Source organism: Capricornis sumatraensis, chromosome 17 (genome assembly GCF_032405125.1).
Source record: "Capricornis sumatraensis isolate serow.1 chromosome 17, serow.2, whole genome shotgun sequence".
In the NCBI taxonomy this organism is placed as follows: domain Eukaryota; kingdom Metazoa; phylum Chordata; class Mammalia; order Artiodactyla; family Bovidae; genus Capricornis; species Capricornis sumatraensis.
This window is the reverse complement of record NC_091085.1, coordinates 42609815-42622460: the sequence shown is the minus strand read 5'-3', so window position 1 is coordinate 42622460 and position 12646 is coordinate 42609815. Positions and strand designations below refer to the sequence as shown.

The window sequence follows — 12646 nt, the reverse complement described above, 5'->3', positions numbered from 1 at the left end:
ATGCCCTGATAGTTGTAGTTTCATCTGAAGTAAGATAATCTAAGTTCATTATGCATTTGAAATTTGGGCCCTGATACAGATTAACCAGTAACATTAAACATTAAATACTTTTTGTTAAATTTATCAAAATGTCAAATAGTCTTCCTAATTTTTCTTTGTTTTTCCTGTTCTCTTATTACATTTGTAATTGAGAACAATTGAAATTCTGCTTTATTCACTCTTGAGAGTATGGAGAGTAGCAACTTACCCTTATTTTTAAATTACTATCTAGCAATGTTTCTATCACTTTGCCAGAAGCATGATTAGAGTAATTTTTATATAATTGGCTCTCTTTCCTTGTTTCTGTCACTCATTTTATTTCTACAATAAGAAGAAAGCAGGCCAAGATTTATTCAGTTCAGTTCAGTTTAGTCACTCAGTCGTGTCCAGCTCTTTGCGACCCCATGAATCGCAGAATGCCAGGCCTCCCTGTCCATCACCAACTCCTGGAGTTCACTCAGACTCACGTCCATCGAGTCAGTGATGCCATCCAGCCATCTCATCCTCTGTCGTCCCCTACTCCTCCTGCCCCCAATCCCTCCCAGCATCACAGTCTTTTCCAATGAGTCAACTCTTCGCATGAGGTGGCCAAAGTACTGGAGTTTCAGCTTTAGCATCATTCCTTCCAAAGAAACCCCAGGACTGATCTCCTTTAGGATGGACTGGTTGGATCTCCTTGCAGTCCAAGGGACTCTCAAGAGTCTTCTCCAACACCACAGTTCAAAAGCAGATTTATTAGTTTGTGTTAAAAAGATAGAGTTGAGTCTGCCTGCTTAGATATTTAATCAAAAAAGGAACTGAAAATGAGATAGTATCTTTTCCCTTTAACTTTAGAGCTGTTACAGTGAAGAGCTAAACCTTATCTTAGTTACTTTTAAAAGAATAATCATACTAAATCTTAAAGCAGATATTGAGATTCTCTAGGATTCAGAGTAATTGGTTGGAAAGAAGCATCTTTTAGGATAGCCTTAATCACACTTCATGGGAATAGATGGGGAAACAGTGGAAACAGTGTCAGACTTTACTTTGGGGGGCTCCAAAATCACTGCAGATGGTGGTTGCAGCCATGAAATTAAAAGACGCTTACTCCTTGGAAGAAAAGTTTTGACCAACCTAGATAGCACATTCAAAAGCAGAGACATTACTTTGCCGACTAAGGCCCATCTAGTCAAGGCTATGGTTTTTCCTGTGGTCATGTATGGATGTGAGAGTTGGACTGTGAAGAAGACTGAGTGCCGAAGAATTGATGCTTTTGAACTGTGGTGTTGGAGAAGACTCTTGAGAGTCCCTTGGACTGCAAGGAGATCCAACCAGTCCATTCTGAAGGAGATCAAGCCTGGGATTTCTTTGGAAGAAGTGATGCTGAAGCTGAAACTCCAGTACTTTGGCCACCTCATACGAAGAGTTGACTCATTGGAAAAGACTCTGATGCTAGGGGGGATTGGGGGCAGGAGGAGAAAGGGACAACCGAGGATGAAATGGCTGGATGGCATCACTGACTCGATGGACGTGAGTCTGAGTGAACTCCAGGAGTTGGTGATGGACAGGGAGGACTGATGTGCTGCAGTTCATGGGGTTGCAAAGAGTCAGACACGACTGAGCGACTGAACTGAACTGTAGGGGGAAAGACAGTTGGGTGTCGCATAAAACTGAGAATAGTTCAGTTAAGGGAGTGCTTTTGCCTTTTTTAAACTGATGATGCAAAAAGGATAATATTTGTACATATTTTTTAGGGGTACAGTTATTGGTGCACAAGGGTAAAGGGGCCATCTGAGGACTGAGACATCATCATCTTGACCTATCATGAATTCATGGGAAGTGCCACAGCAAAGTGACTGGGGAACTACATGAGCTAAAGGTCTAAGGAAAACCCAGTCAGGTTCTTGGTAAAGTTGTTTAGTTGCTTGGTCGTGTCCAGCTCTTTTGTGACCCCATGGACTGTAGCCTGCCAGGCTCCTCTGTCCATGGAATTTCCCAGGCAAGAATACTGGTGTGAGTTGCTTCTCCAGAGGATCTTTCTGACCCAGCGATCGAACTCACATCTCCTGCATTGACAGGATGATTCTTTACCACTGAGTCACCACAAAGCCTGGTAAAGGTTAGATGGCTTTTAAGATGAGTATCTTTAGAGGGAAAAATAGACTGAAGTCTTAGATAATAACCAAATTAAACATTTAAAACTTCCCCAAAAGATTCAGGTGTTTAGGGGAAAAAATGCCTAGAGTGGGATGCATGTTGAATTAACCATATAATAATGATCATAGTGTTAGTGTTCATAGGAGGACAGTCTATCAAAAAAAGAAGTGGAATACTCTGAACTTTTCTGCTTTTATTCAGAACAGGGCTGTGTTGTTTAATAACTGTCATTATGTAAGGAATAGCTGTTGTTCAGAAACTGTCACTATATAATGAGTAGTTGAAAATGATAAATATATGTACCGTTGAGTTAATGGAGAAAAAAAAAGACATGGAAACAGTCTTAAATACTTGCTTATTAATCATTTAGAAAATAGACTTGTAGTTTTGCATTAGAAAGCAAGATCAGGATAGATATTATATGAAAATGGAACTTTTTTTCCATGAGAGCTGTCCAGAATGAGGAAGGTTATGGATTAGATAGCATAGTCCATATTATTGGAGGTGTATTTAAATAGTAACTAATCACCAATTTTCAGGAATTCCTTCTTTGGGTGGTGGGGGACTTTGTTTCCAGTTTCTGAAATTTTTAATTATTTTTTTAGGTTCTTATTTTTTATGTTTTCACCTATTTTAGGTTATACCCCTGCGATTAAAGGACAGCTCTTACATGTTGATGCCACTACCAGCATGCAATACCGGACTCTCTTAGAAGCAGAAATGTTAGCAGTAAGTCTAACGTATATGGTGATATGCATATACCTATAAAATACAAATTTGGGTTTTTTTTTAATATAAAATTTTAATGGTCAAATCATCAAATGATCTGTCTTCTTATTCAGGAACCACCAGGTGCTCTTGCCCATATTTTTGCAAAGAAGAGTAGATTGTCAATGCTTGGATTCCTTTTGGCCTCTCCCTATTGCTCTTCTTTTAGGGGAAATGAATATAAGGCAGCAATACATGGGTTTTTGGCCTTTAAAAATTTGAGAAGTTGTTAGAAATTTTTGTTTTTAAACTTCATTGTATGGCTAGACTCTCTCCTATGCTGTAAATAATTAGATAAATTTTTACTGTATGTTTCCTGGCCCCATCAGATTCTTTCTCATGCTTAATAATTCACTGTCCTTTTTACTTATGAATAAAGTACAGGAAGAGAATCTTATTGATACCCTAAATTGCACCACATTAGAAACAGAATTAATGTGGAAACACTAATGATTAAAAATTGCAGGCCAGGAACTCATTAATCAAGCTGATCGTTATTTTTTCTCAGGGATAACAATAATAACCAAATTTACTGTGTGGAATAGCTAATATTCAGAGAGGATTTTTTTATATTAGATGGTATCATTAGGTCCTTAATTGTTTATCTAAACAAGCACATTTACACGATATATGTAAATTAAGAGGAAAATTTTACAGTTATCCAAGAATATACTGAGTACTATAAATATGTGGTAAACTGACATATTCAGCATTTTAATGAATTCCTGAGCTGCTGCTGATAAATGGTACTGTGCAATAATACTATTCCTGGTCAGGCAGCTCTTGCCTTTGGAGAACTGCCAAGTCTTGGCAGGTGAAATATATCACAAAGCACCATGTCAGATTTATAACTACTGTGCTGTCAAATGAGTAGCCAGGAGGCACTGGTGGCCAAACTTCTGTGTGACAGGGTGCATTGCACTCTACCCTCCTTGACCCTGAGCCTCTCACTTAACAGATTAAGTTGGGGCTGGTGCATGGGGATCACCCACAGAGATGTTATGGGGAGGGAGGTGGGAGGGGGTTTCATGTTTGGGAACACATGTAAGAATTAAAGATTTTAAAATTTAATAAAAAAAACAAAAAACAAAAAAATAAATAAATAAAATAAAATATATGAGACCAAAAAAAAAAAAAAAAAAAGAAGAATTAATGAGGTTACTCTCTTTGTTTAGCTACAGTATCGAAATTGTAGCCTGATTTGTTCTTGAACTTTTTTGGCCACATCATGGCTTAGTATTTCATGAGCTGGATGTAACCATGGGTACTGACCTTTAGCCACAGCAATTTGAAAATCTGTATAGGACCCTCTGTTCAACTCAGTAGAAAAATAATTTTTAATTACCAGTTTGTGTGAGTTCATTTCTAATGCTGTTCACACAATGTCATGTTTTAATGTCTAACATTTTGCTTAACATTTGGTTTGCAGTTTCACATCAATGCCAGCTACCCCCGAATATGGAACATGCCACAGACATGGCAGTGTGAATTAGAGGTTTATAAAGCCACCTACCACTTCATCTTTGCACAGAAGAATTTCTTCACAGGTAATTTTCTAATAAGTAAAAATACAGTGAGATTTATCAGAGAGAATTTGTTTATATTAAGTTTTGCTTTTAGATTCAACATAGGGACTTAATGACACAATTCATACTTTTTCACTTTTATACTTCTTTTGGGGCCAAGATTATTAGAGGAAAAATTTAAATATATATGTTCTGTGCTGTTTTTTAACCCATAGAAGGAAACTGTGAACCCAAAATTGACCTTGGAAGGAAGTGCAAGAATTCTTTTTTGTGTAACTCTAATGGGGGAGTTAGATGGGGAGAATGAATTGGTTTTTTCCTCTTCATGAATTAGGCATCATAGTGGATTTATTATTTTGTTTTAATTATTGTAATCCACATACAGTATATTCACATAGTCAAATATGTTTTTGTATTCAGAGTCCCTACTTAACTCCTTCCTGTTGATGTATATAATTGTTTTTTTTTTTTTTTTACTGATATAAAAGCTTTCCCTTTTATTTTTTTTTATTTATTTATTTTTGGAGAGGGGGGCTCCAAAATCACTGCAGATGGTAACTGCAGCCATGAAATTTTTTTTTTTTAATTTTTATTTTTACTTTATTTTACTTTACAATACTGTATTGGTTTTGCCATACATTGACATGAATCCACCACGGGTGTACATGCGTTCCCAAACATGAACCCCCCCTCCCACCTCCCTCCCCATAACATCTCTCTGGGTCATCACCGTGCACCAGCCCCAAGCATGCTGTATCCTGCGTCGGACATAGACTGATGTGTATAATTGAATTGATACTATCGTTAGTTGGAAAAATTCTTTTATTTCTTGCAGCATGTTATGATAACTACTTATTACATTTTATGAGTATGGGAATGTGTAGTCTTCATCTCTGAATAACATAAATGTTTAATCACTACAGTAATCTAAATTATTACATAAAAGTAAGCATCTTTTTAGCCTTTCTGTAAGAAGTTTAACCAAACAGAATCAGTCTGCTTTTCCAGGATCCGTGGCTACCCCAGAGTTTCTGATATTTGTTTGACTGATTGCTGCATTTATCCATTTGTTTGTCCACCCACCAGTTGTTTATTTGTGGGTATAGCAGTGATTAAGATATGCATAGGTAGTTCTGTCATGACATTATTTACTAGCAATATGATGTGGGCCAAATTGTTTAATTGTTTAAGCTTCAGTTCCTTATCTATGAAATAGAGATGAGTTACATCATTCTTCTCCAGGATTCAGGTTTCAAGGTCTCAGTAGTAGAAACTTTGACAGAGCCCCAGAAAGTTAAACTTTGTCAGTGAAGCTGGACAATGAATACTTAATTCAGGTTTATGAAAAAAAAATATATATATATATATAAAACTTAGTTTGTATTAGTATCTGTCTCTGTTTTAAGCAGTTTCACATATTAAATCATTAAACCTCCATAATAACTCTCTGAGGTCAATTTTATTATCATTATTTTACAGAAGAGGGCAATCCGTTACAGAGGGGTTAAGCACTTTGTCCAGGTTTAGGTTGACCAACCCAATAGTCTGGCCCAAGAATCTGTTTTTATATAAATAACTTCTTTTCCTTCTCATTTAATATTTTGTCATTTCTAACTTTGCTTATCTTTTAAAGTAGATTCCAGTTTCTTTATTTTTAGATTTTTTAGATTATAAATTAATTTATTTAAACTTAAAAAACCCAACATTTTCAAGCATGTTATATTTTACATTGTATTTCCTCCAGATTTCACAATCTCAGACTTTAGTAATGCTAAGAATAGTTAGATAGAAGTATAAATTTCTCAAGATTTAATGTTTATTTTGTAGTAGTGCTTACATTTAGACTGAATATTTTATTAAACAAGTACTCATTTCTTAAATTATAATTGTGTTTTTCTTAAATAATTTTCTTTCTCTAACTCTAATTTTTATGCTTCTATCTGTTGAAATTCACTTTTTGAGTTACTTTTTTGTAAAATTGATTTGGAGAAATTTTAAAAATGTAGAAAGGTACAAAGCTTAAGTTCTCATTTCCCAGATTTAACAACTGTAATATTTAGATATATTACTTCTGAAATCTTTCTGCTGCTGTGTGCATGTTCAGTAGTGTCTCACTGTTTGCGACCCCATGACCCATCAGGCAACTCTGTAGATGGGATTTTCCAGGCAAGAACACTGGAGTGGGTTGCCATTTCCTCCTCCAGGGGATCTTTCCAACCCAGAGATCGAACCTGCATTGGCAGGAGGATTCTTTGCCACTGCACCATCCAGGAAACCCCCAGAAATCTTTCCAGAATCCTTTAAAAACTTTTTTATTCTTTAAAAAAGATAGTCAGAGTAATATTAGTTTAATCTTGGAGAAAACGTACTTGGTCATGGTGTTTGAATTGCTTTTCTGTTTTCTCAGTTTTACATTTCTTTATTGACAGATTTTTGCAGAAAATAAATTATCTATTTGTATGTCTCATGAACCATTCTCACATTAGTTATTAGTGAGCTAAAATTGTTCATAAGCAATTTCAGTGTGATACAAAGATCACTTCATGATAAAAACAATATAGAGCTGCCTCAAGAATGAAAGATTCAAAACAAAGGCAGAAAGAATGTCTTTACTGGCAATAGTGAAATTGAGTTATATTTACTATAAGAGAAGAACACGACATTATAATAGTATTACAATCCCAGTACCACCTGATGGATATTTTATAGGGTGTAGCTTTCCTGGAAGTTCAGCTGGTAAAGTATCCACCTGCAATACAGAAGACCCCAGTTTGATTCCTGGGTTGGGAAGATCTCGCTGGAAGGGGGGTAGGCTACCCACTCCAGTATTCTTGGGCTTCTCTGGTGACTCATCTGGTAAAAAATCCACCTTCAATGTGGGAGACCTGGGTTCAATCCCGGGGTTTGGAAGATCCCTGGAGAAGAGAATGGCGATCTACTCCAGTATTCTGGCCTGGAGAATTCCATGGACTATATACAGTCCGAGGGGTCACAAAGAGTCAGACACGACTGAGTGACTTTTGCTGGCCTAGCAAATAGGCCAGCAAATTATAAAGTAAGTTGTAATTATATAGTAATTACTTAATTACTATATTAATTATAAATAATTATTTAAGTAATTGTTACAACTTACTTAATTATAAAGTAAGTTGTAAATGAGGTTTTTTCCCAGACTAATATTTAAATTACCAACTTCACAACTTTTTTTTTTCCATTCCCAATATTTGTTGAGACGTGTTTTACAGTTTGTTCCACTACCATTGAAAAAAATTCCATGTATATTTGAAACGAATATAGTTAACAAATTGCCTGTTAGTTCATGTTTAGCTGAATTTTTCAAACATTCTGTATATTTACTGATTTTTAGTATGCTTGACTTATCAATAATTAAGCATCAAGCATCAAAAAGTTTCCTTTTTCTGGTAAATTTATTTGGTAAAACCAGCTGGTAATAAGAGCATTTTTTGGTTTAAAGAGAAATGCATATTGGAAATAGTTTTTGAGGTTCCTAGTAAAAATATTTTGTTACCATAATTTTTAATATTTATCAGTAAAGATGTTGTGTAAGCTGGTGGGGAAACTGTACTGCAGAATATATTGAAATTGTAGATAAGATACTTGAAAAACTTGTAAGACATTAAAATAGAAATTGACTAATAACTATAAAATTACATTGGTTTCCTTAGATTAGTAGATTATTTGAATTTGTGTTTATTTCACTAGCAATTATATTTCAGCCTTTTAATTAGTAATATCAAGTAAATAAATGCAACCACTATAAGCTGAGAGTCTCTTATGAATAATGATTCAAAACAAATACAAACCATGATCTCAACCTGCAGAAAATTAGGAGGGTATCGGGAGAGGGAGTTCTGGAGCCTGAGCCTACCTTCGGGCAAGGGAGTCTTGGCTCCAGACCCCCTTCTGGGCATGGAGGGCAGTGTGTGGTTTCTGTTGGTCAAGGAGGAGGTGGGCTGGGAGCTCATAGCCAGGGGCAAAGGGGACTTAGCTGTGGCATCTGTCACACCTATCCCCCTGGCCTCCCTCAGTTCCCCACACTTATGTCTTTCCTTCCTCTCACTCTGTCTGACTCTGTCCCTTCCCTATAGCCCAGCCTGGATCCATCCCCATGACCTATTTGCACCTTCCCACTCCACCCCTGAGCGCGGCCCTCCCCCTGCAAACACCCTGTCTTCTACATGGGTGACCTGCTTCAGTCTATCTGGGGTCTCACCTCTAGCCAGTCTCCAGCTTTCTGCTGTAGTCTAACCTCAAGCCCTTCTGTTTTGGTCTAACCTCTGAATGTTCCACTGTGGTTATGCCCTTGACCTGCAGTCTAACATCCAGCCTTCTCCTGTACTTTCACCTCTCACCCTCCCGCAGCAGCTTCACTGCCCTTATGGTGTAATATACAACCATTCCAGTGGTCCAAGCTCCACCCTAGAACTCTCCCTTGCTATTTAACCTCCAACCAATATGGTCTAGATTTCCCTGATGGCTCAGCAGTTAAAGAATCCATCTGCAGTGCAGAGGAGACAAGAGACGCAGGTTCGATCCCTGGGTCGGGAATATCCCCTGGAGAAGGAAATGGCAACCCACTCCAGTATTCTTGCCTGAAAAATCCCATGGACAGATGAGCCTAGCAAGCTACAGTCCAGAGGGTTGCAAAGAGTCAGACATGACTGAGCAACTAAGCACATCGCTTATGAGCATTTCTTTATTTATCAATGTCAAGTATATTGCACAAGCATGAATTGTGACCCTAACAAGTACATGTAAGATGTGAATACAGAGGAAATCCCCATGATCTGAAGGCAATTAGAGAAAGGAAGGAAGGGCATTAAGATCTGAAATGATCTTTGTAAATGAACTCAGTAACATTAATGAAAATTTGCATAGTGTTTTCATAAAACATTCCAAAGCATATTCATTTTTATCACCTTCACAACTCTGAAAAGAGACAGCTGTTACTGTTATCGCTGAGTTAACGGTGAGGAGGTTGAAGAAACATTCAACAACTTGGGCAGACTCATGAAGCCAATAAGTGGGAGAGACATTTAAGAACAATTTTTTGACTATAGACCCTTGTTCTCTCTGTATGGTCATGCTGTTGTTAAAGATGGTTAGCATTTTCCTTAACAAAGAGGTTACCAAAGAGTGTGTTTATTTTAGAACAGTGACAGTGAAGTCGCTCAGTCGTGTCCGACTCTTTGCGACCCCATAGACTGTAGCCTACCAGGCTCCTCTGTCCATGGAATTTTCCAGGCAATAGTACTGGAGTGGGTTGCCATTTTCTTCTCCATTATTTTAGAAGGGATGAATAATTTGAGTAAAAGTGCAGAACCAAACATGTTTATGAGGGAAAAACATGAGGAAAAACAACTTGATGAGTGATAAATTTTGTATTGTGTAGTTGATTAATCCCATAGATGACGTTTGGGCACCTCCTGAGTGCTGACCATTGTGTTAAAGCTAGTGATGATGCAGTCAGGGTAGTTAGGTATGTTAGTATGTAGAAATAAAGTTTTAGAAGTAAGCATAGATACTGTAAGATACGATGAACTACTGGGATTGCTTGTTAAAAGAAATAAAATGTATTTAAAAGAAAGTAAAATTAAGTGGAATTTTCCTTTCTCTAGTCTCAGTTCAGTTCAGTCGCTCAGTTGTGTCTGACTCTTTGCGACCCCATGAATCGCAGCATGCCAGGCCTCCCTGTCCATCACCAACTCCCGGAGTTCACTCAGACTCACGTCCATCGAGTCAGTGATGCCATCCAGCCATCTCATCCTCGGTCGTCCCCTTCTCCTGCCCACAATCCCTCCCAACATCAAAGTCTTTTCCAATGAGTCAACTCTTCGCATGAGGTGGCCAAAGTATTGGAGTTTCAGCTTTAGCATCATTCCTTTCAAAGAACTCCCAGGGCTGATCTCCTTCAGAATGGACTGGTTGGATCTCCTTGCAGTCCAAGGGACTCTCAAGAGTCTTCTCCAACACCACAGTTCAAAAGCATCAATTCTTCAGCGCTCAGCCTTCTTCACAGTCCAACTCTCACATCCATACATGACTACTGGAAAAACCATAGCCTTGACTAGACGGACCTTATTGGCTATATGCCTTTTATTGCTGATAAAGTAAAACTCTGCATCTTATTAATATTAATTTTTATTGAAACTTAAATTATTTTGTCATTTTCCCAAGAGAGGATTTAATATATGTGTACAGGTTTCTGTACATTGCAGTTATTTTTAAAATGAGTTCATATGATATTTGACTTCTGATTTCTTTACTGAATCTAATATTTCTCCTTTAAAGATATCCTTTAAAATTCAAGGAAAATGACTTTAAATATATAATTAATTTTGCCTATTATTTTTCTTAGACTATCTTTAATAAGTGCTACCATTCATGTGCTATTTTGTGACAGTTTCTGTGCTAAAAGTTCACTTATTATCCCCTAAATTCTCACAATAAGTCTGTGCAGTTGTCCCCATTTTGTAAAAGAGAAGACCAATAGAATTTCAGTCATTTGTTCAAGATTATATAACTAGTAAAATGATAAGCCAGAATATAAACCCAGGACTATCTGGTTGTCAAGAGTTTGTGTTATAATAATGGTACTTGCTTCTGTCAAATACACAAAGTTCTGCTTTTGTAGCACTGTATTATGTACTGAGTGTACAAAGATGAGCTTGACAATACAAAGATGAGCTTGACACCTTTAGGAGGATGCGATTTATTGAAGAATGTGATTCCTGTGAGTATATAATACATGCAAATGATGTGAATGCCAGAAGGAAAAGCACTGTGATATCTTTATATAGTATAAAGAGCTTTTGCCTGTTGGGTTTAAAGTATGAAAGGATATGCAGACAAAATATATGAACACAGTTTTGAAAAGCAACAATTAAACCATCTGATGCAGCAGTACAGTGAATCAGCAGTCAGTATAGCTGATTGACTGTAATTCTAAGGCCAAGACTTTGTTTTGCTCACATTGTGTTCCCAGGGTCTAGAACAGAGTGTACACACAGTAGACATTCTGTAGATATTTGTTTTGTGAATAAAGTGACATGAAAAAATATTCAACCCTCCTTGTAATTAAAATATTCAATTAAATTGAGATATCATTTTTCAGTTATCAGAAATCAAGCTGCAGCACCCTAGCTGCCATCAAAAAAAATAAAAATAGAAAGAGGTAGAAAGAAATATAATGCAGGAACAGGTACATTGAAATAGATAGTTCACCATACATTTTTAATAACATAAATTGATCTGCTACTTTTGGAAAGCAGTTTGTGATTTATTGTTCCTTAGTCACTCAGTCGGGTTCAACTCTTTGTGACCCTATGGACTGTAGCTCTCCAGGAGCCGCTGTCCACAGGATTTCCCAGGAAAGAATACTGGAGTGGGTTGACATTTCCTTCTCTAGGGGGTCTTCCTGGCCCAGGAATCAAACCTGTGTCTCCTGCATCGGCAGGTAGATTCTATACCACTGAGCCAGCTGTGGAGCCCTTGTGATTTATAATAACCTTAAAAAATTCATAAACTTTGACCTGGCAAATCTACTTTTGAAATCTATCCTGACAGAGTAATTCTGAATATGTAAAATACCTTGTATGGAAATATATGCAGTAACAAATATCATCTACAACAAAAATTTGAAGTCTAAATATCCAAGTACAGTAAATGGTTAAATAAATCTTTGCAGATCTTTTTAATGAACTATCATTAAAATCTTTGTTACTGTCTATTAAATAACATGGCAAAATTTTGAGTTCAGTGACAAAAAGTAATACATAAAACATGTGCATCTAGGATACTGTAAAAATTTACATAGAGAAAAAACTAGAATGAGATATGTCCACAATATTAGATATTTGAGTAGCAGATTATCAGGTGATTTTCTTGCTCTTTTATCTTCTTAAGTTTCTTTAAAGATATAATAGGTATATGAAATACATTAAAAATTTTCTTGTCTGTAACTGTGATTAGTAAGTGAGCATTTTTACTGTCAAACTGTTTGTTATTGTTGTGCTTCAGTTGCTAAGTCATTTCCAACTCTTTGCGAACCCATGAACTGCAGCACATCACGGTTTTCTGTCCCTCACTATCTCCCTGACTTTACTTAAACTCATGTCCATTGAGTTAGTGATGCTATCCAACCATCTCATCCTTTG

General features: G+C 36.8%; 1 protein-coding gene across 2 annotated transcripts in view; it reads left to right on the top strand.

Annotated features, from left to right (window-relative positions):
• Positions 1-12646, top strand: part of BLTP1 (bridge-like lipid transfer protein family member 1) — a 183745-nt gene that overhangs the window by 28526 nt on the left and 142573 nt on the right. For both annotated transcript variants that reach the window (XM_068989706.1, XM_068989705.1), the window contains exons 12-13: positions 2813-2904; positions 4373-4490. In XM_068989706.1, the coding sequence (XP_068845807.1) occupies positions 2813-2904; positions 4373-4490 (210 nt within the window). The remainder of the gene's footprint in view (positions 1-2812; positions 2905-4372; positions 4491-12646) is intronic.